This window comes from Chiloscyllium punctatum, chromosome 12 (genome assembly GCF_047496795.1).
Source record: "Chiloscyllium punctatum isolate Juve2018m chromosome 12, sChiPun1.3, whole genome shotgun sequence".
NCBI classification, from domain to species: Eukaryota; Metazoa; Chordata; class Chondrichthyes; order Orectolobiformes; family Hemiscylliidae; genus Chiloscyllium; species Chiloscyllium punctatum.
In genome coordinates, this window is record NC_092750.1 from 20,796,061 (window position 1) to 20,821,475 (window position 25,415).

Sequence of the window (25,415 nt, forward strand, 5' to 3'; positions counted from 1 at the left end):
GCATTCAAGACTAAATGCTATAAAAAGTGAAAAACAGACTACTCCACAACGACAAGGACGGATTCCAACTTTTGAGAAATACGAGTTATTCAAGAAGAATAGGAAGCTAAGTAAAAGTGGAGGGGTAGCTCTATTAATCAAAGATGGTATTTGTGAAATAGTTAGAGATGACTTCAGTTCAAGACATCAGATTGTACAATCAGTTTGGGTGGAGTTGAGAAACAGTAGCGTGAAAACATCATTTGTGGGGAGGTTGTACAGGCAACCTCTCAGTAACTATGGTACAGGAAATACGATACAAGAAGAAACACTGGATGCTTTGTGATAAAAGAGTGGTAATAATTAGTGGATGATTTGAATCTCCATATGAATTGTAAAATTAAAATTGGTAATTGTAACCTGGATGAGGCGTTCATAGAACACTCTAAAATAGCTTTGGAGTAGCATGTTTTGGAACTGACCAGAGAGCAGATTATTTGAGACTTGCTCTTGTGTAATATGTCAGGATTAATTAATAACCTCAGAGTAAAGGCACACCTGGGTACCAGTAACTGTACCCAAGTTAAAAATCCAATTTGAAAGTGAAAGGTGGCTCTAAACATAATATTTTAATCCGAAATGAGAGCAACTCTGTGGGTATGAAAGCTAAGCCAGACAAAGTGAACTGAGATTTTGGACTGGCAGACAGATCAGTAAAGAAGCAGCAGCAGACTCTTAAAGGGATATTTCAGAATAAGCACGTTCCCAGTATAAAGGAAAAATCCAAGCAAGGATCTACAATCCGATGTTAACTAAAGAAGTTAAGGAGAACAACTGCTATGACCACAAATCATAACCCTGGAGCATTTATAAATATGTTGAACGATTAATGACAACATATTTTTTAAAGGCAGGTTGATACAGACAGGATAACTGAGGATGTAAATTCATTGGCTGCCCAGAGAGGAATTAAAGGTCATAGTGGCAGGAGCAGGAAGAGGTAATTTGGCCCATCGGGTCTGCTCTCACATCATGGCTGGGGAGATCATCCCCAACTCCACTTTCCTGCCTTTTCCCCATAATCCTTGATTTCCTCACTAACCAACAATCCGTCTGTCGCATCATTGAATATACTCAATGAGCCAGCCTCAACAGCCCTCTACAGTGAAGAAATCTGCAGATTCACACCAGGAAAAAAAAATCCTCTCCTTTTTCAGACCCTTATTCTGAGATTATGCCTTCTTCCTTCACAGTGGGGAAAACGAGTCAGTATCCACCCTGTCAAGCTTCCTAAGAATCTTAGATGTTTCAGTCATAGAATCCTGACAGTGTGGAAGTAGGCCATTTGGCCCATCAAGTCCACCCCACCTGTCCCAGACCATCCCCCTACTCTATCTGCATAGCCCTGCATTTCCAATGGCTAACCCACCTAACCTGCAAAGAACTACAGCAGAACCTGAAACATCTGATCAGCGGATCCAAACACTCTATACAATCAACACAGGAATTCTTGGACATCATCAGAAATATATACATAGACAAGGAAGAAACCATGGTCTCATTCGATGTAACGGCACTGTTCACCTCTATCGACAAAACCCTAGCCAGAGAAACAATAGCCAACCTGGACATACAGAACAGACAACAGGACATTGAACCTATCAACAAAGACGGCATTCTCAAACTACTGGACCTGTGCCTCACAACACACTTCACATTCAACAAGCAAATATATGAATAAATCAACGGCACACCCATGGGCTCACCCATCTCTGCATTACCACTTCTGCTATGAGTCCAGAGATGGGTGAGCCCATGGATGTGCCATTGATTTGTTCATATATTTGGCTCTTTAGCCAGTTTGTGTGATGGTGTCCCTGGTAGTGATACTATGGGTCTGAGTGGGATGTTTGGTTTGTGCACTTTGGGTAGTCCATAGAATCTGGGGGTGTTGTTGCTTTCAGGTTTCATTCTTTGTAGGTCAGACCTGGTTATCTGTCCGTTTTTTTTGTAGATTCCTCAGTGTGTTGTTTATCCTATTGGTGAGCTGTGGGGTGGGGTCAAGCTCCCTCTTTTGGTAGGTGTTGGTATCTGCAAGTAGTTGTTGCGCTTTTTGGATGTAGTCTGCTTTGTCCCAAATTCAACCCAAACTCTGGGTCAGATATGTGGATGACACCTTTGTAATCATTAAAAACACAGAAATAGAGAACACATACCGGATCATCAACGCCACACTCACAGGAATCCGATTCACTAGAGAGGAAGAAAAGGACAACCAACTCCCATTCCTAGACGTGATGGTACAGAGAACACCGAACGGAGAATTCACCACAAAGGTATACAGGAAAGCCCCACACACAGACCCAAGTCCTGAACGACGAAAGCAACCACCCCAACACACACAAAAGAAGTTGCATCAAGACACTATTCAAAAGGGCCACAACACACTGCAGTACACCAGAAATGCAAAAAGAGGAAGAAGAACACCTATACAATGTATTCACCAAAAACGGATACCCGCGCAATTTCATCAACAGATGCCTAAGGGAAAAACAATGGAATGAGGACATGCTGCAACCCAAAGGATTAGCCACACTACCATACATCAAGAGCATTTCCGAACCGACAGCCAGACTACTACGACCACTAGGACTCCTAACAGCACACAAACCAACAGCCACTCTCAGACAACAACTCACCAGAATGAAGGACCCGATACCCAGCATGAGCAAAACCAATGCAGTGTACAAAATCCCATGCAAGGACGGCACAAAACACTACATAGGACAAACAGGAAGACAGCTAACGATCCGCATCCATGAACACCAACTAGCCACGAAACGACAAGACCAGCTACCCTTAGTAGCCACACACGCAGATGACAAGCAACATGAATTCAACTGGGACAACACTACTATTATAGGACAAGCCAAACAGAGAACAGCCAGGGAATTCCTAGAGGCATGGCACTCATCCACAGATTCAATCAATAAGCACATCGACCTAGACCCAATATACCAACCACTGCAACGGACAGCTGGAACTGACAACCGGAAGCTGCAGATTCAAAAACCACTACAAATGCCGGAGGAAAGATCACAAAAGCGCTTCACAGGAGGCTCCCAAGTACTGAGGATGTCACCTAGACAGGGGACGAAACGTCTGCAACACAAATTCCCAGCTCGGCGAACAGAACCACAACAACGAGAACCCGATCTACAAATTTTATCCCAAACTTTGAAGGTTACCTTTCATGAGGTGTATAAATACAAATACTCCCTGCCTCAGAAGGTAGTGGAAGTGGGGCTATTGATTATATTTAAGACAGATATGAAAATATTCTTTAGCCAAGGGAATCAAGAGTTTTTGGGGAGAGATGGAAATGTGGGATTCAGAAAAGGGCTAAATGTTGAACTTCTACCCTGAATTCAGATATAGATACATAGATATACTCACAGGTATAACTCTTGAATACAGTTCACTGACTTATGAATTTTTTAAAAATTCCACCCGATGCCTTATTCCCTCCCAACATGTACCTTCATTTTTGCTTCCATTCTGTAAAGTTCTTCAAATATATGTTTGCCTACAAAATCCTAGAAAAGTGTTGGACCAGAAAGACTAAATGCCACACTTCACTTCTTATTGCCAAAAGTAAATTGAACTATATAATGTACTGGAAACTATAATCTCACAACAACAAAATTAAAATGATTTATTATCCATGGAGCATCAGTCCCAGGTTTTTGGCTGCAATATAATTCTACAAAGCCCAGCCTACATTTTGATGAACTGCACTGTCATGACATTACAGGTTTGACAAGGAATGCATTTACATGCACACTTAGAGAAGACAGGGAATAAGCAAGTGCAAATATTTTTAACATTTATCAAATTCTTTTGACCGTTTTTCAGAAGAACAAAAAAATTTAATTGGAAAATAAACAATTGCGCAAAGATAAAATAGAAAAATACCTACCTATATCAAGGGGTTGCTGTGGAAAAAGAGCAGAAATATTTTAGTCAATTCACCACCATATTTCACATTTCAAATTTCAAATAAAGGTAACTGATATTGATAATAAAGCTAAAAACGAAAAGAAACGTATCAGTACGTATATACATTGGAAAATGTAAAATGGAGTAAAGCTTATCAACTTTTCATTCAATATAATCCTTATTCAAGCGTAAAATAAGGTCTCCAGCACACCTTTTTACAGGAGACCCATGCAGTTAAAGTGAATGGTTTTACGCTATGAAGCACATTCCTGTACCTTTAATATCACGTTTCAAAACATTAACTTTAGAATCCTCATAGTTCTGGCACATGCAGAACTAAAACAAAAAATTTCCTGATCTAAGCCCCCATTTGTAAGGTTGTACTTGACCACTATGACTGGTTCCTAAATGTTACCGAGTTGAGAAGGTTTAATAAGAATCACTCAAATTGTAATACACTGCACACGGTCTCTTGTCAAACAGGATTTGTGATTTGCAGAATTATTTCCTGATAAAAAGATTTTGTTTTCTCTCTGCCAGAACTACGAACACAAATCAAACCCAGAAGGCAGCCTACGTCCCAGCAAACTAATGAAACTTAGTGGAAAAGGTGTAGTTGCTTGGGCGGGACAACATTTTTTTTTCTCTCTGTTATTGTCACTGCGTTCAACTAGATTTCCAATACTCATTGAAATGCTTTGATCATGCACACGTTAGACAAATTAGTGAAGTGTTCATGAATCGATGTCTTCAAGAGACTAAGTAAAAGGAAGAAAAATATGAAAAGTCGGGAGAAAATGAAGAACACAGATGACTCAGTCACCTGAGATGGTGATTAATTGAATTATATGCAACAGGCAGGAATGCGAAAAGCTCATACAAGCCATTGACATTGAGTTACTCAGTTCTATCAAACAAAATTAGACAGACCATCCAGCATCAGCCAAAGACACTGGGAATTACAGAGGCACTCACAGCCTTGTTGACCCTCCAAATCCCTCTGTACTAACAACTGGGGGCTTGTGTCAAAAATTGGGAGACTTGGCCAAAAGATTTGTCAAGCAACAACTTGACAGTCATTGTCTATAAGGTATGGTTCCATGAAATTGCCCCAGAGATGGAAGTGCAGTGGTGTGCTTTTGGGAGGGACTTCCCCGGAAGTACTCAACATTGACTCCAGACTCCATGAAGACTCATGGAGCCAGGTCAAATGAGGAAACTTCCTGCTGAATACAACCTACCTGGTACTAACATTCTTCCCTTCCTTAAAATGCAGAAGGCTGGTAAAAGTCAATTTTCCCTTATGTTGAACATCAATGGAAGCAGCATTGCTGATGACAAGGGCAGAGAAGGTAGTCTGGGTGGGGACTTCAATGTCCATCATTAGCAGTAGCTCAGCAATATAACTACAGACTGCACTAGCAGAGTGCTAACAACTGGCTTTGATTTTTACGTCATCATTGTCTACAGTAACGGTGCCAGAAGACTGGAGGATAGCAAATGTTGTCCCCTTGTTAAAGAAGGGGAGTAGAGACAACTCTGGTAGTTTTAGACTAGTGATCCTTACTTCGGTTGTGGGTAAAGTGATGGAAAAGATTATAAGAGGGAGGATTTATAATCGTTTAGCGAGGAATAGGTGGAACATGGATAGTCAACATGGTTTTGTGAACAGGAGGTCATGCCTCACAAACCTTACTGAGTTCTTTGAGATGGTGATCAAACAGGTGAATGAGGGTAAAACAGTTGATGTGGTGTGTATGGATTTGATAAGGGTGCCACAGTAGGCTATTTCTCAAAATATGGACACATGGGATTGAGGATGATTCAGCGGTCTGGATCAGAAATTGGCTAGATGAAAGACGACAAAGGGTGGTGATTGATGGGAAATGTTCATCCTGGAGTTCAGTTACTAGTGGTGTACCACAAAAGATCTATTTTGAGGGCCACTGCTGTTTGTCATTTATATAAATGACCTAGATAAGGGCATAGAAGGATGGGCTAGCAAATTTGCAGATGACACTAAGGTCGGTGGAATTGTAGATAGTGCCGAAATATGTTGCAGGTTACAGAAGGACATAGATAAGCTGCAAAGCTGGGTTGAGAGGTGGAGTTTAATACAGAAAAGTGTGAGGTGATTCACTTTGGAAGAAGGCGTACGATACGTTAGCTTTTATTGGTAGAGGGACTGAGTTTCAGAGCCAGGAGGAGGTCATGCTCTTTTCCAGAGATGCAATTCACACACACCAACTTCTGCCACCAGTTAAAAGTTTATTAAAGCCAGGTGACCCCCTTTGAGTCAAAAGAGACCCCGAACATCCCTTTTATACAGGTCAGTTGGTAATACTCACAGATATGCTGGCTTCCCACCAACAGCTCCCCCCCCCACATCATAACTACATGTTATCCCAGGTACAATGGTAGGATGAGATCATCCTCTGATATAATGCAAATTTAAATGCCCTAATCCTGGGAATCGTTTTACAAACGATTTCCTGACTCAGTGATTCGCCAAGACAATGTAGGTGTGATTTGTCCTAGCTTTGTGGGATGGCTATGAAAGTACTTCTGAATGGAAGGGACTAAATTAGAGTTGAATTTGATAATAGTACGGGAGTAGTAGCAAATGACTGTCTAGATGGAGTGGGAATCATCCGCATTTCTGCACGAATGTCGTCTCCATCCACTCGAGAATGTTCAGTCAGTGCAGTTTAACACTTTAATATTACATTAATGTCCAGAGAGATGGTCCAATTTAACTTTTTAACATTACAGCCACTGTACAAAACTCAAGTGTGGCCGCACTTGGAGTATTACGGAGAGTTCTGGTCACCACATTACAGGAAGGATGTGGAAGCTTTGGAAAGGTTGCAGAGGAGAATGTTGCCTGGTATGGAAGGAAGAGTCGAGTGTGTGGTGCTGGAAAAGCACAGCAGGTCGGGCAGCATCCGAGAAGCAGGCGAATCGACTTTTCAGGCATAAGCCCTTCATCAGGAATGCCGCCTTCATCCCTGATGAAGGGCTTATGCCCGAAACATTAATTCTCCTGCTCCTCGGATGCTGCCCGACCTGCTGTGCTTTTCCAGCACCACACTCTCAATCTGATCTCCAGCATCACTTTCTACTGGTATGAAAGGAAGGTCTTATGAAGAAAGCCTGAGAGAGTGGAGATTTTTTTTGTTAGACAGAAGGTTGAGGTGAATTAAGACATAAAATAATCAGAGGATTAGATAGGGTGGACAGTGAGAGCCTCTTTCTTCAGATCGTGATGGCTAGTACAAGGGGACATAGATTTAAACTGAGACGTGACAGACACGGCACAGAGGTGGCACGGTGGCACAGTGGTTAGCACTGCTGCCTCACAGCGCCAGAGACCTGGGTTCGATTCCAGCCTCGGGTGACTGTCTGTGTGGAGTTTGCACATTCTTCCAGTGTCTGCATGGGTTTCCTCCGGGTGCTCCGGTTTCCTCCCACAGTCCAAAGATGTGCAAGTCACGTGAATTGGCCATGCTAAATTGCCCATAGTGTTAGGTGCATTAGTCAGAGGGAAATGGGACTGGGTGGGTTGCTCTTCGGAGGGTCAGTGTGAACTTGTTGGGCCTTGTCCAATCTAAATAGAAACAAGTTAAAAACAGGTCAACAGAGAATGGGGCTCCTGCTGCCTGTCCGCTATAAAAGACTTGATTAAATAACTGTGTTAACCTTCAACCCCTTTCATAATGAATCAGAGCTGGCAACCATAATGCAATGGGCAGAAAACGTGAAACAGAACAATCACATTAATGGAGTAGAAACCTATCTAAGGTTGGAGTCAGGGGTCGGTGTGGACTTGCTGGGCCATAGGGCCTGTTTCCACAATGTAGGAAATCTAATCTAATTAAACATAGGAAAGATTGTCAGAGGTAGGTTCTTTACTCAGAGAGTAGTTGGGGCATGGAATGTTCTGTCTGCAACAGTAGTAGACTCGCTAACTTTAAGGGCATTTAAATGGTTGTTGGATAAACATATGGATGAAAATGGAATAGTGCAGGATAGATAGGCTTCAGATTGGTTCCACAGTTCGGCGCAACATCGAGGGCCAAAGGGCCTGTACTGCCCTGTAATGTCCTATGTTCTATGCTAAAGGACAAAGCCGCTGATCAACACGAGGGAACTTCAGCCTTACCAATCTACCTGTAACAAATGTATCTGTCCATCACACAAACCACGTTGGCTATCAGCAGCCGAATTGTATTTAACCACAATCTGCAATCTAAGGTTCAGCATATGCCTCAATCTCCCATTCACACCAAGCCAGGGATCAACTCTGGTTCACAGAAGCATGCATGAGGGCACACCAGGAGCAGCACAAGGTATACGCAAAACGAGACATCAACCTGAAGTTACACAACAGCCAAACAAACCCAGCAGCAATTGACAGGCAGAGCTAAATGATCGCATAATCAATGGACTGGATTTAACCTCTGCAAAAAGGGAAGAGTAACAACGAATTTTACATAATTGTGCCAGTAGTTGCTGTTCACTGATCAAACAGACTCACACACCTTTGAATTAGGTCCCCGTAATTCTTAAACACTAAAAACGACATTAGCTACAAAATGGAATTGGTACATGTCATTGAACAGTATGGTGTTGGGATTGTAAATATCTGGATACTTTCTCAGGCATGCCAATATTGCCCAGAGTATAGCAGGCCTACAGAGAAGGGGAGTTTGGAGTGAAAATACTTATCAGGGAGGCACTGGATTAGATTCAAAAGCTGGGCACCTGAAAGAAACTGATCATGGGGTCGACGAGCTGTCAACACCCTCTAAAACAGGGAGCTTGTCTTTCAAGGCACAAACTCAGTCTTCAGTAGCTGCTTGTGTACTTCATGTCAGGATGTGCTGTATATGACTCAAACCAGCAGAGAGATTTCCCTTCGATTCCCATTGACTCTAGTATTATTATGGTACCTTGATGCTGCACTTAATCAAATGTACCCTTAGTTGCCCTGTTGATGACCCCTTCCATCAATACACTGATGAATGAGAGCAGATTGATGGATTGTTGGAATTTATGCCAAAGCATCTGGGCACTTGGGAAAATATATATAGGATTAAGCAGAGATAATGTGAATTTATGCAAGGGAAGTCATGTTAGATGAACATGTTGGTGTCTTTTGATGATGCAACTCACAAAATAATTACCAGGGAACCAGTGGATGATATGCACGTAGATCTTTGGAAGGCTTTTGACCTCCCAGTATGGAGCAGCAGGTAACAGGTCTGCACATGAGTACACAATTCAGACACATTAACACACTGTCAGAAAAGAAGTCTCCAATAGCAGCATCTAGCTTTATCTAATGACAGGTGATGTATGAATCCTGCAAATAGTTGCCTTCTGATCTGTACTGCCTATGGCAGGAGGGTGCGGCAGAAACAGATGGGTGTCACACAGTTAGAAATGGCAAGAGGGCCTTAATTATGCCTCTTGGATCTTCAAACTCCAGAACCAGATCTGCTCAAAACCTGCAAAAGACAGTGCGGCAGCACTAAATTGACAGCATGATCCACCCAGCTGATTTTGGATCTGCTATTATTTTGTTTTCCATTGCAAAGGGAGAAGCAGCAACACAAAGATCACAAGTAACTCAAAGTGAGAGAAGGACCTGCAGGTTAAAACATTACCACCATTATAATATATAACATAGGCTCTCAGTTAGCCACTGAGTAACAGATTGATTAGACTGTTTATTACTAGGCCGAACAGTGTTGAGTCTTTAATTGTGGTTAAAGTTAGTCTGCTCTTTACTGTAAGCTGAGCTCAGGGATTATGAAGAGTTTTGTCACTCAGTAACCGCAGTCAAAAATCAGGTCAGTTTAAACTGCAGCAAATCGCTTTCTGATACGTTTATCAGAAAGTAAAGGTTGGGTGACATGACACTGATCTGGTTGGTGAAGGGTAATATTAAGAAATATGGCATAAAAGGTATGAAGAAACCTACAGCATCACAGAGTTAGAGCACAGCAAGATGTCTTTCAGCTGTGTGTGTGTGTGTGTGTGTGCGCGCGCATGCAGGCTCTACATGTGAACTACTCCACCTCCCCCCCACCCCCCCGCCCCATCATTTTCACATAACCCTGCAAACTTTCTCATTTCAATTAGTTATCGAAGTCCCCTTTTAACAAAAACTTAAATGAATTTGCCTTCACCACAATGCATTCCTGGAATGCCTGGAAACTTAGAGAGTAGGCCTGCTGCAAGGCAAATGATGAAGAGAACTTCATGAAGGAACAGTTGGGGGTGGATGCCAACCTTGTGCCCAGAATGGAAGAAGTTAAAATGGCAGAGGGCATGAACATGTCAGGAATGTTTGGGCACCATTCTGACCACCCTGTCCATCCCATTCCTGCATGAAAAAATGGCCCCAATCATGTTTATATTTTAGAAGGAAACAGGTCATTAAGGTATTCACCAACTTCTCATTACCTGTAGGGGTTAGCAACTTGGTCACCAGAAATACAAATCCTGGTCCTATCCAACTCTCCTCTGTACCACCATAGACCACATGCTCAGACTGGACAAGTAAACCAGAATAAATTAAAATGGAGTTGTTGGCACTGATACTTCATGATATGACTCAGGAGTGCGTAGGTCTGTGAGCAGTCAATCAGCAGATAATGAGGACTGAGTGGAAAAGGCAATTCATGTTTTCTTTTCATATTGTCCAACTCTCACTGTAATTTTCCTCTTGTTTTTTTAAGTCAACATTTGTGGAAATCCGAAAGACAACTGAGATTAGTGAAGGAATGTTGGAGAAGACATCAGGCATAATTCCTGTTGACTCAAGTATGGAGTTTATGTCATGAATCAACAGGAAGAAATGCCTGTATCTTACATTTCTGATTTGCCAAAATAAAGCAATTCAGATGAACGGACTTCCTTGAACCAATCTTTAGAGAGGAGTTTGCTATCTATGGTTTAATTTAAAAAAGGTGCTGCACACATTTTAAAGGAATGTAAGCACTTTGAAACAAGTTTCAACTGCGTTTCAATTTTTAAAAAAATGTTTTCAATTACTAGCAAGCCTTAACGCACAAATTTACAATGAATTCTGCGTCAGGCAAGCTTCAATCCAACAGAAGTTCCAGTGTGGTCTTTGCCGATTATAGAAGGGGATATGGAAGGATAATGCAGTGATCGATAAGGTAGTCTTGTTAACCTTGGGGTTGTACTCATTCACTTATGATCCAGATGAACTCTCTAACTAGTCCATCTCAGAATGCATGAAGTCCTCGGAGAGACCATCCTCACCCTTTTTCAGTTACAGTGGAAGGAATAATGGCAGGAAAGGCATTTATAATTAGGCTGGGTGCAAATTCAGCAGCTGTCGCACTCCCATCAGCATTGGGTTCAGGGCTGGCAGGTCCACAGTCCACCCTGCCACACTAATGCCCATCTATACCTTTAATGACCAGTCAAAGGATCTCAAGCCACCACTGCTGGGATCAATGGAGATAGAAAGAGTACAGACCATTTGTTGGTTGGCTACTGACCTAAGGGCACTTGCAAGGGAAAAGGAGGTTCTAATGAGAGACAGCTCCTGCTGCAGGGAACTAATTCCAGATAAACTGTGTGCTACACTATAGGAAGGATGTCACATCCTCTAGTTTAAAACTAGAGGGCATGCATTTAAAAGTAAGAAGGGAAAAGTTCAAAGGAGATGTGAGGGGCACTTTATTTTAAAGACAGAGTGGTAGGTGCCTGGAACGCACTGCCAGCAGTAGTGATGGAAGTAGATACAACAGAGGCATTTAAGTGGCTTTTAGATAAGCGGATGAATTAGCATGGAATGGAATGGCAGGCAGAAGGGATTTGTTTAACTTGGCACAACTGTGGTATTTAGATGATAATCACTTGAAACATTGTATGGGCCAAGTGCTGGATAGTGAGATTAGAACAGATAGATGCTTAATAATTGGCACAGATACAATGAGCCAACTGGCCTCTTTCTATGCTGTAAAAAGTACACAAAGGACCAGTGGTGTCCTCAGCATTGACCACTGAGCCTACATGGGCCATCCTCAGGGATAGGCCTCTCACAGGCTTTCCAGCCAGCATGTGAGAACCATGCAACCAACAGAAGATTCCACCCTAAGAGTCTCTGGAAGTCAAAAGAGAAGGAAATGGCTTGATCCTGGGAAAATAATCTTGACCGTGCTCCACACTGATAGCTTAGTCACCAATTAATTAAAATCGACATGTTTCACCGGAGATGTAACATAGGAAAAGTCCATTCGGCCCGAGCAGTCCATGCTGTGTTAATGATTCACTCAGACCATATAACAGACAGATCTATAATTCTGCCACCAGCCATGTGGCACATATCTGTGACAACATTCCTTCAATCTCTTCAAATAAAATCCCCTGCCCAACTTGGTCATTTCCCTTTCCTTTGCATGGTGTGCCCTCTGCTGAAAAAGGTGAGGAAACAAAACTAGAGACTGACTGGTCAGATTATTCACCCAATGGGCACAGCTCAGCTGGTGAAGGAGACTCATTCTAGATGAAGGGCTCCTGCCTGAAATGTCGATTCTCCTGCTCCTCGGGTGCTGCCTGACCTGCTGTGCTTTTCCAGCACCACTCTGATCTTGACTCTAACCTCCAGCATCTGCAGTCCTCACTTTTGCCAAGGAGACTATCAGCCAAGCACAGCAGATTGTGGACAAACTGGGTTGAATGGCAGGAGGAGGAGGTGGGGAAATGGGGAGGGGGAGGTTAGGAAAGTGGCCCAGATAAAGCCACTGTCTGGATGGGTGGTGCTGAAGCTCAACAAGATGCGAGAACTTCTGATGAGCTGGCAAGACAAGAGTAATGGTTGCTGGGTGGTGTTGCAGCATAGGATGTAGGTGAATCAACCAAAGTTCTCAATTTTCCTAACTTCTCATTTTACTGCCTTCCACACTATAAGCACAATCAGGACACAACCAACCTTCTTGGTAGGAGACAGTGAGGTCTACAAATGCTGGAGATTCCTGATGAAGTGCTCTGGCCCGAAACATCAATTTTCCTGCTCCTTGGATGCTGCCTGATCTGCTGTACTTTTCCAGGAACACACTCTCAACTCTGAACTTCTTGGTGATTACCTCCTCATGGTGACAGCAACTGGTTCCTTCCTCCCATTGCTGGTGAATCTAGTCCATACTGCTCCCAGTCCTTCCACAACCTTAACCATTCGCGCTCTCCATTACTGCACACAGCAGCAAGGATGTATATTATCACATGATGCACTGCAGTTACTCAAAATGTTCTTCCATCAGCACATCCCAAACCTCCAATCTCTACTGCCTAGAAGGGCAAGGGCAGCAGGCGCATGGGAACACCATGCCTCACATTTGAAACTAGTTATTTCTTCTCTTTTGCTAGGTCCTGGAAATGCTAGTAATACTCAGCAAGTCAGGTAGCATTGTGGAAAGACAGCTACTGTTTAAGGTCATGATGACCCTTCATCAGTTGTTATACATCTTTGATTCTCTCTCTCTGTTCTGCTGAATACTTCCAACACATTGTCAGAATTCCACTATCTGTACTGTTTTACTTTTGTCTCAGTTTAAATGAGTTAATTCACACAGTATTAACTTGTCTTTGATTAGACCAAAACAATTCTTCAAATCCTAAAATTAGCAAGAATAGGTCACTTTCCCCAGCAGGTCTGTGCCAACAGTAATGTTGCAAGTGAGCCTCCATTTACTGTACTTCATCCATGCCTATCAACACATTCCCTCGTTACTTTCTGCTTCACGTACTTATCTGGCTTTGAGTCACTTGCTTGTTGCTGAATTCCTTTTGTGCAAAAGGGGTTAAACATCTTAAGGTTTTTGTTTATTGGTGCCATAAGCAATTAGATAGGTAGAATTTACAGCTCAAACACTGACACACAAGATAAATCTGGGTTTGAGATATTGGTTTGATTTCTTCTTACAGTGTGAGTGAGTGTCATTGGCAAGACCAGTGATTTCTCTTCGCTGAGTGAAGATCATGGTGTAGTCCATGCACATAAAAGGTACAAATTAGGGGCAGGAGTAGGCCATTCACCTCTTTGAACCTTCTTCACCATTCAATAATAGAGCACAGCTGACCTGACTGTAAGCTCAAATGCTCATTCCCATCTACTCCGATAACCTTTCACCCTCTGATCTAAAAAAGGAAGTCGTGGAGGCTGGTATAATTGCAACATTTAAGAGGCATTTGGAGGGATATGGGCCGGGTGATGGCAGGTGGGACTAGATTGGGTTGGGATATCTGGTCAGCATGGATGGGTTGGACCGAAGGGTCTGTTTCCATGCTGTACATCTCTAATGACTCTACTCTACTTCTGCTATATGACATGTGCACCCACTGAACTATTAGGAAGGGATTTGCAAGATTTAGACCAACAGAAAAGGAATGGTAACATGGTGCCACGTTAAGATACCACGTACTGTTCTGTTTGATATGTATACATGCAAAGTTTCCCTTTGGGAAATAGTAGGGAAGGGTTAGAAGGATTAGCAGACAGATTGTAAAATTCACTTGAACTGCTCCTTTCACAGCCAAACAGTTCTGCAATGGGACTTAAACCCAGAGTTTCTGGGTCAGAAGCAGAAATTGATTCACTAAACCACAAGACCTTCTGATATGAGACCTATAAGGAACTTGCATGTGGTTGTGTTCTCAGTCACCTACTGGATTGATAACAGAGCAATTTTGCTTTCACTTTGACTGAATCCCTTCTACTTTTCAATGGCACAAGTTACATTCTACACACCCCACGTCAGCAACAGCTAGGTGAAACGTGCAAGATATAAGCAGCTTGCAACCATCTCCAGATGTTTTACTAGTCAACCTGTTCAGAGACGTTACTGTACAACTTTGAAGCAGATGGGGCTTGAACCCAGGCCACTTGCCTCAGAAGTAGGAACAGTACTACTGTGCCATAACATACCTTGCAACCACCTCTAGGAGAAAAATTGCTTTAAAAAAGTTTCCATTCCCCAGCATTTTGCATAATTGACAGAAAACCGATGACCCAGTGGTACTATCATTAGATTATTAAACCAGAAACTCAGCTAATGTTCTGGGGACCTGGATTCAAATCCCGCCATCGCTCATGGTGGAATTTGAATTCAATTTTTAAAAATCTGGAATTAAAAATCTACTGATGAACATGAAACTCTACTCTTTTGTCGGAAAAACCTGTCTAGTTCACTAATGCCCTTCAGGGAAGGGCACCTGCCATCCTCGCCTGGTCTCATGCGACTCCAGACCCAGAGCGATGTGGTTGACTCTTAATTGCCCTCTGGGCATTAGGGATGGACAACAAATGCTGGGTGCAGCCTTTGATGAGCACATCCCATGAACAAATACATGAATACAAAAAAAATTGGCTTTTCTCCATGCCAATGAAGACTAAGCTCTTGAGGGATTCACTCTTTTGATTTCAGTTGACCCAATTCATTTTAAATCCATGACCCTCTCTGATACATTTGGTGTGACCTAAAGTCATTGAGCATCCCTCACTCTACTACAAAGCATGTGCTCCCACTCAGTAGTATCAATCACCACAACATCTCGCCAATGAAAATGAAAATGTATGGACCAACCAGCAAAGACGGAAAATATAACAACAGACACAGCCCTGACAACTCTGCAAAGTCCTCCTTACTAATATCTAGGGGTTGGTGCCAAAATTGGGAGAACCGTCTCACAGACTAGTCAAGAAACAGCCTGATATAGTCATACACATGGAATCATACCTGGAAGATAATGTCCCAGACCACACCCGAATATGTGTTGTCCCATCAGCAGAACAGACCCAGAGGTAGCAGCACAGAGGTACACAGTCAAGGAGGGAGTTGCCTTCAGAGTCCTCAACATTGACTCCAGACTCCATGAAGCTTTATGGCTTCAGGTTAAACATGGGCAAGGAAACCTCTTGCTGATTATCACTTGGAGGGAGCAGTGAGGGTAGCAAGCGTACAGACTATACTCTGGGAGAGGGATTTCAGTATTCACCAAGAGTGGCTCAGCAGTAGCACTGGTCAGGTCCTAAAGGAAACAGCTGCCAGACTGGGTCTGCCCTTCTTGAAGAAGGGATACACCTAAAAGGTTGACTTCTCCATCTCCCGATGCTGCCTGGCTTGCTGTGCTTTTCCAGCCTCCAGCCTGTTTACTCTGGAATCCAACATCTTATGTTTTTGTCTCTCGACTGGGTCTGCAGCAGGCAGTGAGGTAATTAACAAGAGGAAAATCATACTGGATCTCATCCTTACCAAAGATGCATATGTTCATGACAGTATTGGTAAGAGTGACCACCACATAGTCCTTGTGGAGACAAAGGCCTGTTCTATCAATGCTACATTTGACTGAGCATGTCAACAAGGAGCTCTAACAAACCCAGAACCAATGGGTATTGAGGGAAGCTCTCTGATGGTTGGAAACATACTTGGAGATAGAAAGATGGTTGTGGTTGTTGGAGGTCAGTCATCACAACTCCAGGCCATCTCTGCAGGAGTTTATCAGGGCAGTGTCCTAGGCTTAACCATCTTCAGCTACTTCATCAATGTCCTTCCCTCCATTAAAAGGTCTGAAGTGGGGATGTTCGCTGATGATTGCACAATGTTCATCATTATTCACGACTCCTCAGGCACTGAAGCAGTTCATGTTCAAATGCAACAAGATTGGACAAGATCCAGGCTTAGATTGACAAGTAACTTGTGCACCACACAAATGCCAGGTTATGACCATCACCAGCAAGAGGCAAGCTAACCACCATCCCTTGACATTCAATCGTGTTACTATCACTGAATTCCCCACGAACAACATCTTGGGGTTTACTATTGGCGAGTCCAGTTGAGTTTCTGGTCACAAGTTACAAAAGCATGTCAAAGGCTAGGAAATCTGCAGCAAGCAACTCATCTCCTGACTCCCAAAAGTCTGTCCACCATCTACAAGGCACGAGTCAGGAGCATGATGGAATATTCTCCACTTGCCTGGATGGGTGTGGCTCCAACAATGCTCAAGAAGGTTGGCATCATCCAGAATATAGCAGCCCACCTGACTGGCACCATATCCACAAACATCCATTCCCTTGACCATCGACCACCTTTGGTAGCAGCAGTATCTACAAGATGCACTGCAGAAAGGTCCTAGAAGAGCACCCTCTCAATGGAATGCTCACTAATCCCATCTAGAAGGATAAGAGCAGCAGATACATGGGAATACCCCCACCTGCATTTCCCCTCCAAGCCACTCACCATCCTGACTTGGAAAAATATTGCCATTTTTTCACTGTCACTGAGTCAAAGTTGTGGAATTCCCTCCAATAGACAATAAGTGCAGGAGTAGGCCATTCTGCCCTTCGAGTCTGCACCACCATTCAACATGATCATGGCTGATCATCCTTAATCAGTATCCTGTTCCTGCCTTATCTCCAAAACCCTTGATTCCACTATCTTTGAGAGCTCTATCCAACTCTCTCTTAAATGAATCCAGAGACTGGGCCTCCACTGCCCTCTGGGGCAGAGCATTCCACACAGCCACCACTCTCTGGGTGAAGAAGTTTCTCCTCATCTCTGTCCTAAATGGTCTACCCCGTATTTTTAAGCTGTGTCCTCTGGTTCAGCACTCACCCATCAGTGGACACGTGTTTCCTGCCTCCAGAGTGCCCAATCCTTTAATAAGCTTATATGTCTCAATCAGATCCCCTCTCAATCTTCTAAACTCAAGGGTATACAAGCCCAGTTGCTCCAGTCTTTCAGCGTAAGGTAGTCCCGCCACTCCAGGAATTGACCTTGTGAACCTATGCTGCACTCCCTCAATAGCCAGAATGTTTTTCCTCAAATTTGGAGACCAGAACTGTACACAACACTCCAGATGTGGTCTCACTAGGGCCCTGTACAGCTGCAGAAGAACCTCTTTGCTTCTATACTCAATCCCTCTTGTTATGAAGGCCAGCATGCTATTAGCCTTCTTCACTACCTGCTGTACCTGCATGTTTACCTTCATTGACTGGTGTACAAGAACACCCAGACTCTCTTAACTGCCCCTTTACCTAAATTGATTCCATTTAGGTAGTAATCTGCCTTCCTGTTCTTGCCACCAAAGTGGATAACCATACATTTATCCACATTAAACTGCATCTGCCATGCATCTGACCACTCACCTAACCTATCCAGGTCACTCTGTAATCTCCTAACATCCTCCTCACATTTCACCCTGCCACCCAGCTTAGTATCGTCAGCAAATTTGCTAATGTTATTACTAATACCATCTTCTATATCATTAATATATATTGTAAAAAGCTGCAATCCCAGCACTGATCCCTGCGGTACCCCACTGGTCACTGCCTGCCATTCCGAAATGGAGCCGTTTATCACTACTCTTTGTTTCCTGTCAGCCAACCAACTTTCAATCCAAGTTAGTACTTTGCCCCCAATACCATGCGCCCTAATTTTGCTCACTAACCTCCTATGTGGGACTTTATCAACAGCTTTCTGAAAGTCCAGGTACACTACATCTACTGGTTCTCCCTCGTCCATCTTCAGAGTTACATCTTCGAAAAATTCCATAAGATTAGTCAAGCATGATTTCCCCTTCATAAATCCATGCTGCCTCTGACCTATCCTGTTACTACTAACCAGATGTGTCGTAATTTCATCCTTTATAATAGACTCCAGCATCTTTCCCACCACTGAGGTCAGACTAACTGGTCTATAATTTCCTGCTTTCTCTCTCCCACTTTTCTTAAAAAGTGGTACAACGTTAGCCAGCCTCCAATCCGCAGGAACTGATCCCGAATCTATCGAACTCTGGAAAATAATCACCAACGCATCCATGATTTCTCGAGCCACCTCCTTCAGTGCCCTGGGGTGTAGACCATCAGGCCCCGGGGACTTATCAGCCTTCAGACCTAACAATTTCTCCAACACCAATTCCTGGCAATATAAATTCCCTTCAGTTCAGGTCCTTCAGCCACTGTTACCTCAGGGAGATTGCTTGTGTCTTCCCCAGTGAACACAGATCTGAAGTACCAATTCAATTCTTCTGCCATTTCTTTGTTCCCCGTAATATATTCCCCTGTTTCTGTCTTCAAGGGCCCAATTTTAGTCCTAACCATTTTTTTGTCTTTCACATACCTAAAAAAGCTTTTACTATCCTCCTTTATATTTTTGGCCAGTTTACCTTCGTACCTCATTTTTTCTCTGCGTATTTCCTTCTTAGTAATCCTCTGTTGTTCTTTAAAAGCTTCCCAGTCCTCCGTTTTCCCACTTATCTTTGCTATGTTATACTTTTTCTCTTTTAACTTTATATGTTTCTTAACTTATCTCGTCAGCCACAGCCACCCATACCTCCTCCTAGGAACTTTCTTCCTTTTTGGAATTAACTGATCCTGCATCTTCTGCATTATACACAGAAATATCTGCCATTGTTCCTCTGCTAAGGTATTGCACCATTGAACTTTGGCCAGCTCCTCCCTCATAGCTCCATAGTTCCCTTTATTCAACTGAAATATTGTCACTTCCGATTGTACCCTCTCCCTCTCAAATTGCAGATTGAAGCTTATTGTATTATGGTCACTGCTTCTCAATGGCTCCTTCACTTCGAGGTCCCTGATCAATTCTGGTTCATTGCACAATACCAGATCCAGAATTGCCTTCTCCCTGGTAGGCTCCAGCTGTTCTAAGAATCCAACTCGGAGGCACTCCACAAAGTCTCTTTCTTGAGGTCCAATACCATCCTGATTCTCCCAGTTTACCTGCATGTTGAAGTCCCCCATAACAACTGTAGTAACATCTTTGCGACAGGCCAATTTCAGCTCCTGATTCAACTTACATCCGACATCCAGACTACTGTTTGGGGGCCTGTAGATGACTCCGAAGAGGGTCTTTTTATCCTTAGAATTTCTCAGCTCTATCCATACTGACCCTACGTCCCCTGATTCTAGGTCCCTCCTCACAAGGGACTGAATATCATCCCTTACCAACATGGCCACCCCACCCCTTCTGCCCGTCAGTCTATCCTTACAATAGCACGTGTAGCCTTGAATATTCACGTTTCAGTTATCCCCACAATATAGTATCTGCCAATTTCCAAAAGAGCCTTAAGCTCATCCATTTTATTTCTAATGCTTCGTGCATTCATGTATAGTATTTTTAATTTGTTACTGCCCTCACCCTTCCCATCAACTCCTATTTCACTCAACCTTACAGCATGATTCCTTCCTGAGTTTTCTGCTTCATTGAAACAGTTGTCTTTCTTGACTTCTCTTGTTCTAACTTGCCCTTCAATTTCCTTCTTAAACATCCAGTTTGTCCCGTCCCCCCCGCTACTTAGTTTAAACGTAGCTGTATTGCAGTAGCAAACCTGCCTGCCAGAATGCTGGTCCTCAACCGATTAAGTTGCAAACCGTCTCTCTTGTATAATTTATGCTTACCACAAAACATACCCCAGTGATCCAAGAATTTAAATCCTTGCTTCCTGCACCAGTTCCCCAGCCACACGTTCAAGTCCATTATCTCCCTGTTTCTGGCTTCACCAGCCCGAGGAACTGGAAGCAAACTGGAGATAACCATCCTGGACGTCCTGCTTTTCAGCCTTCTTCCTAGTTCTCCGAAGTCCCACTGTAGTATGTTCCTCCTCTTCTTCCCGACATCATTTGTGCCGACATGTACCACCACCTCTGGCTCTTCACCTTCGTCCTTGAGGATTTCCTGCACTCTGTCTGTGATGTCTTTAACCCTGGCACCAGGAAGGCAACACACCATCCTTAAATCCCACCTGCTGCTACAAAAACCCCAGTCAGTTCCTCTCACTATGGAGTCCCCTATTACCACGGCTCTGTGCGATGTCCAACTCTTCCGCTCTGCCTCCACGCCAACTTTTGATTGACAGGCCTGGCCGCCTCGCGGACTGGCAGTGTCATCTGTCTCTACATAAGGGCAGTGTAGATCCACTCACAGCAAGTGGACTGCAGCGGTTCAAGAAGGAAGTGCACCATCTTCTCAAGGGCAACTAGGGATGGGTAATAAATGTTGGTCCAGGTATCATGAATGGATTTTAAAAAACTGGCCTTCACAAACAGGAGACAAAGGATTGGGTGTGATATTAAACGTAGCCCCAGGAGAATACTTTACAACAACAACTGATGCCTCCTTGGTGCTTTAATTCAAGTATTGGCACAAAGCCTGAACGTGCATTCAAAGTTAGAGACAAAAAATACTGCAGATACTGGAATCCAAGATAGACAGCAGGAGGCTGGAAGAACACTGCAAGCCAGGTAGCATCAGGAAGTGGAGAAGTCAATGTTTCAGCTGCAACCCTTAAAATACCGTGGAATAACTGAAATAAAGATGAAAAATGCTGGACATATCAGCACGTCTGACTGCATCCACACAGAGGGGAGAAGAGATCTGGATTAGATCATTGACTTTTCATCCCGGCCCACCTCCTTTTCTCTGATCTACATACCTCCAACTCGACATTTACTCCAAGTGAAATGGAAATAAAGCTACAAAACCAGCAGCAAAACTAAAACGTCATAAAGAAAATTCCAGCACTTTTACAAGTTTCGTCCTGCTCCCAATTTCCTGAATGCATCAAGAAAAGCTGGACTTTAACATAAAATCTTGTCAGTTAATGTTTAACACTGAGAGCACCTAATTACAACTTCAATTCCATCACGTTTCCAGCTCAAATCACATCCTTGTGCTTTGATATTGACATTGTTGCATTCGATGGTCTCACTTTCTTAATGAAGAATTGTTCCACCCAGGGAACAGTGGGTATCTGGAACTCACTACCAGAAAGAGAGTGGTAAACAGAGGAGCCATCTGGGACCAGAGTGGATAGGTGCTTGGAGGTAGGTAAATATGATTAATAAACAGTGCAGACATGAAGGACAAAAGGGCCTATTTCCATGCTGTACAACTCACATTTTCCTGTAATATTAGAGCTTGAAAACAGCGACCATCTAATCCTTTTTATTATGGTGATTCATTTAGAAAAGTAATAATATGTTGTTCAATAACTTGGTTGGAAAATGCTTTGTTCAGCATAGAACTGTAAATAAAGTTATTTCTGTCTGCAAATGAACTTTAACACAGGCTCAAGGAACAGCACTTCATCTTAAACACTGGCACTTTGAAGTCCTTTGAACTCAATATCGAGTCTGACAATTTTAGATCCTAACCTTTGCCTTGATCTTGTCATTGTTTTTGGTTGATCTTGTTGTTTGTTTGATTACTGTATTCAAATGGTTTTTAACGTAGCCATTCATACCTCTTTCGCATCTAACTTTTCTTATTTTACCATATCTATTACCAAACTCTTTAACATGTTGCATCAAGAAAACATTCATTGTTTAATGTCCTCTGCCTTCTATCTCATCACAGAACTTTCCACACCCTCTCCTCTCTTACACGATCTTAAAAACATAGTTTTGTGGCTACTGAATTCTGCACAATTAGCCCACCTCAATTCCCCAAAGCATGTCTACCATCTACAAGGTATTAATTAGGAATGTGGGATAGAATACTCTCCATTTGCCTGGATGGGTACCATTCCAACAATATACAAAAAGCTTGACAGCATCCAGGACAAAGCACCTGTTTGACTGGCACCCCATCTATCATCTATCATGTGGGCGGCACGGTGGCACAGTGGTTAGCACTGCTGCCTCACAGCGCCAGAGACCCGGGTTCAATTCCCGCCTCAGGCGACTGAATGTGTGGAGTTTGCACATTCTCCCCGTGCCTGCGTGGGTTTCCTCCGGGTGCTCCGGTTTCCTCCCACAGTCCAAAGATGTGCAGGCCAGGTGAATTGGCCATGCTAAATTGCCCGTAGTGTTAGGTAAGGGATAGATGTAGGGGTATGGGTGGGTTACGCTTCGGCGGGGCGGTGTGGACTTGTTGGGCCGAAGGGCCTGTTTCCACACTGTAAGTAATCTAATCTAATCTTCAACATTCACTTCCTTTCCATTGGTGCTCAGTGGTAAGAGTGTATACCATCTACAAGATGCACTGCAACAACTCACCGAGGCTCCTTCAACAGCACCTTCTATGCCACAATCTAGAAGACAGGACAGCAGCTACATGGGGACATGAGATGTACAATAAATGCTGGTCCAGCCCAAAATGTTTCATTAGTGTGGAGACACATCACAGGCTCAGTTCACCAACTCTGGGCCACAGCAGTGACTCTTGGCCACAAACAGATTTAATCACCATTGCTCAGACAACGCAGTCAGAAATCAAATCTGTTTTAAAATGATTTAAGTTTCAGCTTTGAGCTCAGCTTATGCCATAAATCGACCGATATTGTAGATGAAAGGCAATCAATTTTGATAAGTAGATTAAAACTCTTCACCTGCCCGCTTGCAAAAGAATAACCTAACACCCCACCACACCTCTACATGTTTGGTAAATGCATGTTCATGCTTCTGTCCAGATTGTGCCGCTTCTTCCAGATTTCAATAAGAGCAAGTTCAGTATTTTTGTGGGTGAGGTTCCCTAAACAAGATTAGCAAAATATCCTTACATTGTGCTGCATTTCTCATTACTTGATTAGATAATGGGCATTTTCTGTGGCGTTCCTCAATTCTACACCTTAGATTCAAAAAGTACAACCTCTAATATTGTTGAACCACATTGTACGGTCTTGTGTTTATTTACACCCACATGTGCAGTGTTACAACAGGACTGTTAGCTCTTGCACTTGTCAGTGGATGATACTAAAGCGTAAACATCATAAAGTGCTAGTCAAGAGCAATTTTGTAACTTTCCATTGGATTAGAAAAGCATACAGTACTGTTTCTCAAATCCACATCAATTTCTGTAGCCCCCAGTTGCTAAAACAGCTCTTGCTTTCATTTCATCTCCCTCCCATTGGTTTACACAGGGGACTTCTCCCTATCCATTGAGTATACACAAAAAATTATGGGGTATTCCTTTAATGTATACAGACAACCAGGGCTCTCGTGATGCATAGGTAATGTCCATAACTCTGAGCCAGGAGGCCTGGGTTCAAGTCCCACCTGCACCAGAGGTATCACATTTCTGTACAAGTTGATTAAAACAGTTACAGTAATCCATTTAATGTGCACAGGAGTCATTTATTAGCCCCTTAAATAGTGTACTTACTCAGCACGCTTTTACGTATATGCAGAAGGTTGAATTGAATTTGTTGTCACGTGTCGAGTGTGCATTGTTGGAAAAGCACAGCAGGTCAGGCAGCATCCGAGGGGCAAGAGAATCGACGTTTCAGGCATAAGCCCTTCGTCAGGAATCAGCCCTTCCTGATGAAGGGCTCTGGCCCGAAATGTCGATTCTCCTGCTCCTTGGATGCTGCCTGATCTGCTGTGCTTTTCCCAACACACTCTGGACTCTGATCTCCAGCATCTGCAGACCTCACTTTCTCCTTGTTGTCACATGTACTGAGGCACAGTGAAAAGCTTTGTCTTGTGAGCAATGCAGGCCGATCACAGAGTTAAGTAGCATAGATCAGTAAATAATAGGTAACAGCAGCAAAAATAAACACACAGGCATAGGTGAATATTAAGAGTTTGAGAGTCCAGTATATTCAGAACAGACATTTAGCCCAACATGATAGAAATGTGATCCGACTTAGAATATACAAGCTACGAATCTTCAGTCTCTGATCATTGTACCCTAGTTGTAGAACTGTACTGTCTGCCATATACTATCTACAAAAATACATCAGTCAGGATAGGCATACCTCTGTATAGGAAGGCACAGTGAGTGTTACCTATTTATAAGCATTTCATGTGGCAGTAATTTAAACCTGACTCAATATTTTCTAGTAAGTAAAAAGGATTAATGTGGTGTGGTCGGTATTGACATGGTGGGCCGAAGGGCCGGTTTCTTTGCTGTGGACTAACTCTTGTTAGTTTGTTTGAAGCATTCTTGCCCTCCCCAACCCCCACAGTAAAGCGGTAGGAGTTACCTGCTGTCCTCCTGAGTCGCCGTAAGCAGTCCGCCTGGTAATTTTCCTCACCTCGCTGCGGCCCCTATACAGGACCGAGCTGACCAAACACAGTGAAAACAGGCGCCTGCAAACAGAACCCATTGAAACTCCGCCGAAAGGGCTTTCCAGGCAAAGGGCTCTCACGTTCAGCCGCAGAATCGCAGCAGGCGAACAGGACAAAGGCGCTCAACCTGTGACTGAGGAACTTGTGGGTCGTTCTGACGCTGTTGGAAACAGTCTCATCTCAAACTCTGAAAGCGGAGGAACGTGAACACCGTACATTCAGCACAGACACAGAATCCTGACACACACGCCCTCGCTCAAGATTTCTTAAAGGGGCAGCGCCCGTGTCAGCTTTGTATCTGAGTGCTTCTGAAAAGCGAGAGGATCAGCCTGCAGGGGACTCCTCTGACTAACAACATGCAAACTTACCC

At 43.3% G+C, this 25,415-nt stretch overlaps 1 protein-coding gene across 2 annotated transcripts in view; it reads right to left on the reverse strand.

Annotated features, from left to right (window-relative positions):
• Positions 1-25,377, reverse strand: part of LOC140483666 (interleukin-17 receptor E-like) — a 68,957-nt gene extending 43,580 nt beyond the window's left edge. Inside the window, exons 1-2 of one of the 2 annotated variants that reach the window (XM_072582025.1) lie at positions 24,961-25,377; positions 3,959-3,974 (exon numbers count right to left, since the gene is read on the reverse strand). In XM_072582025.1, coding sequence (XP_072438126.1) covers positions 3,959-3,974; positions 24,961-25,083 — 139 coding nt within the window. In that variant the 5' untranslated portion in view covers positions 25,084-25,377. The remainder of the gene's footprint in view (positions 1-3,958; positions 3,975-24,960) is intronic. The other variant, XM_072582024.1, reaches the window with a different exon arrangement.
• Between the last annotated feature and the right edge of the window lie 38 nt (positions 25,378-25,415).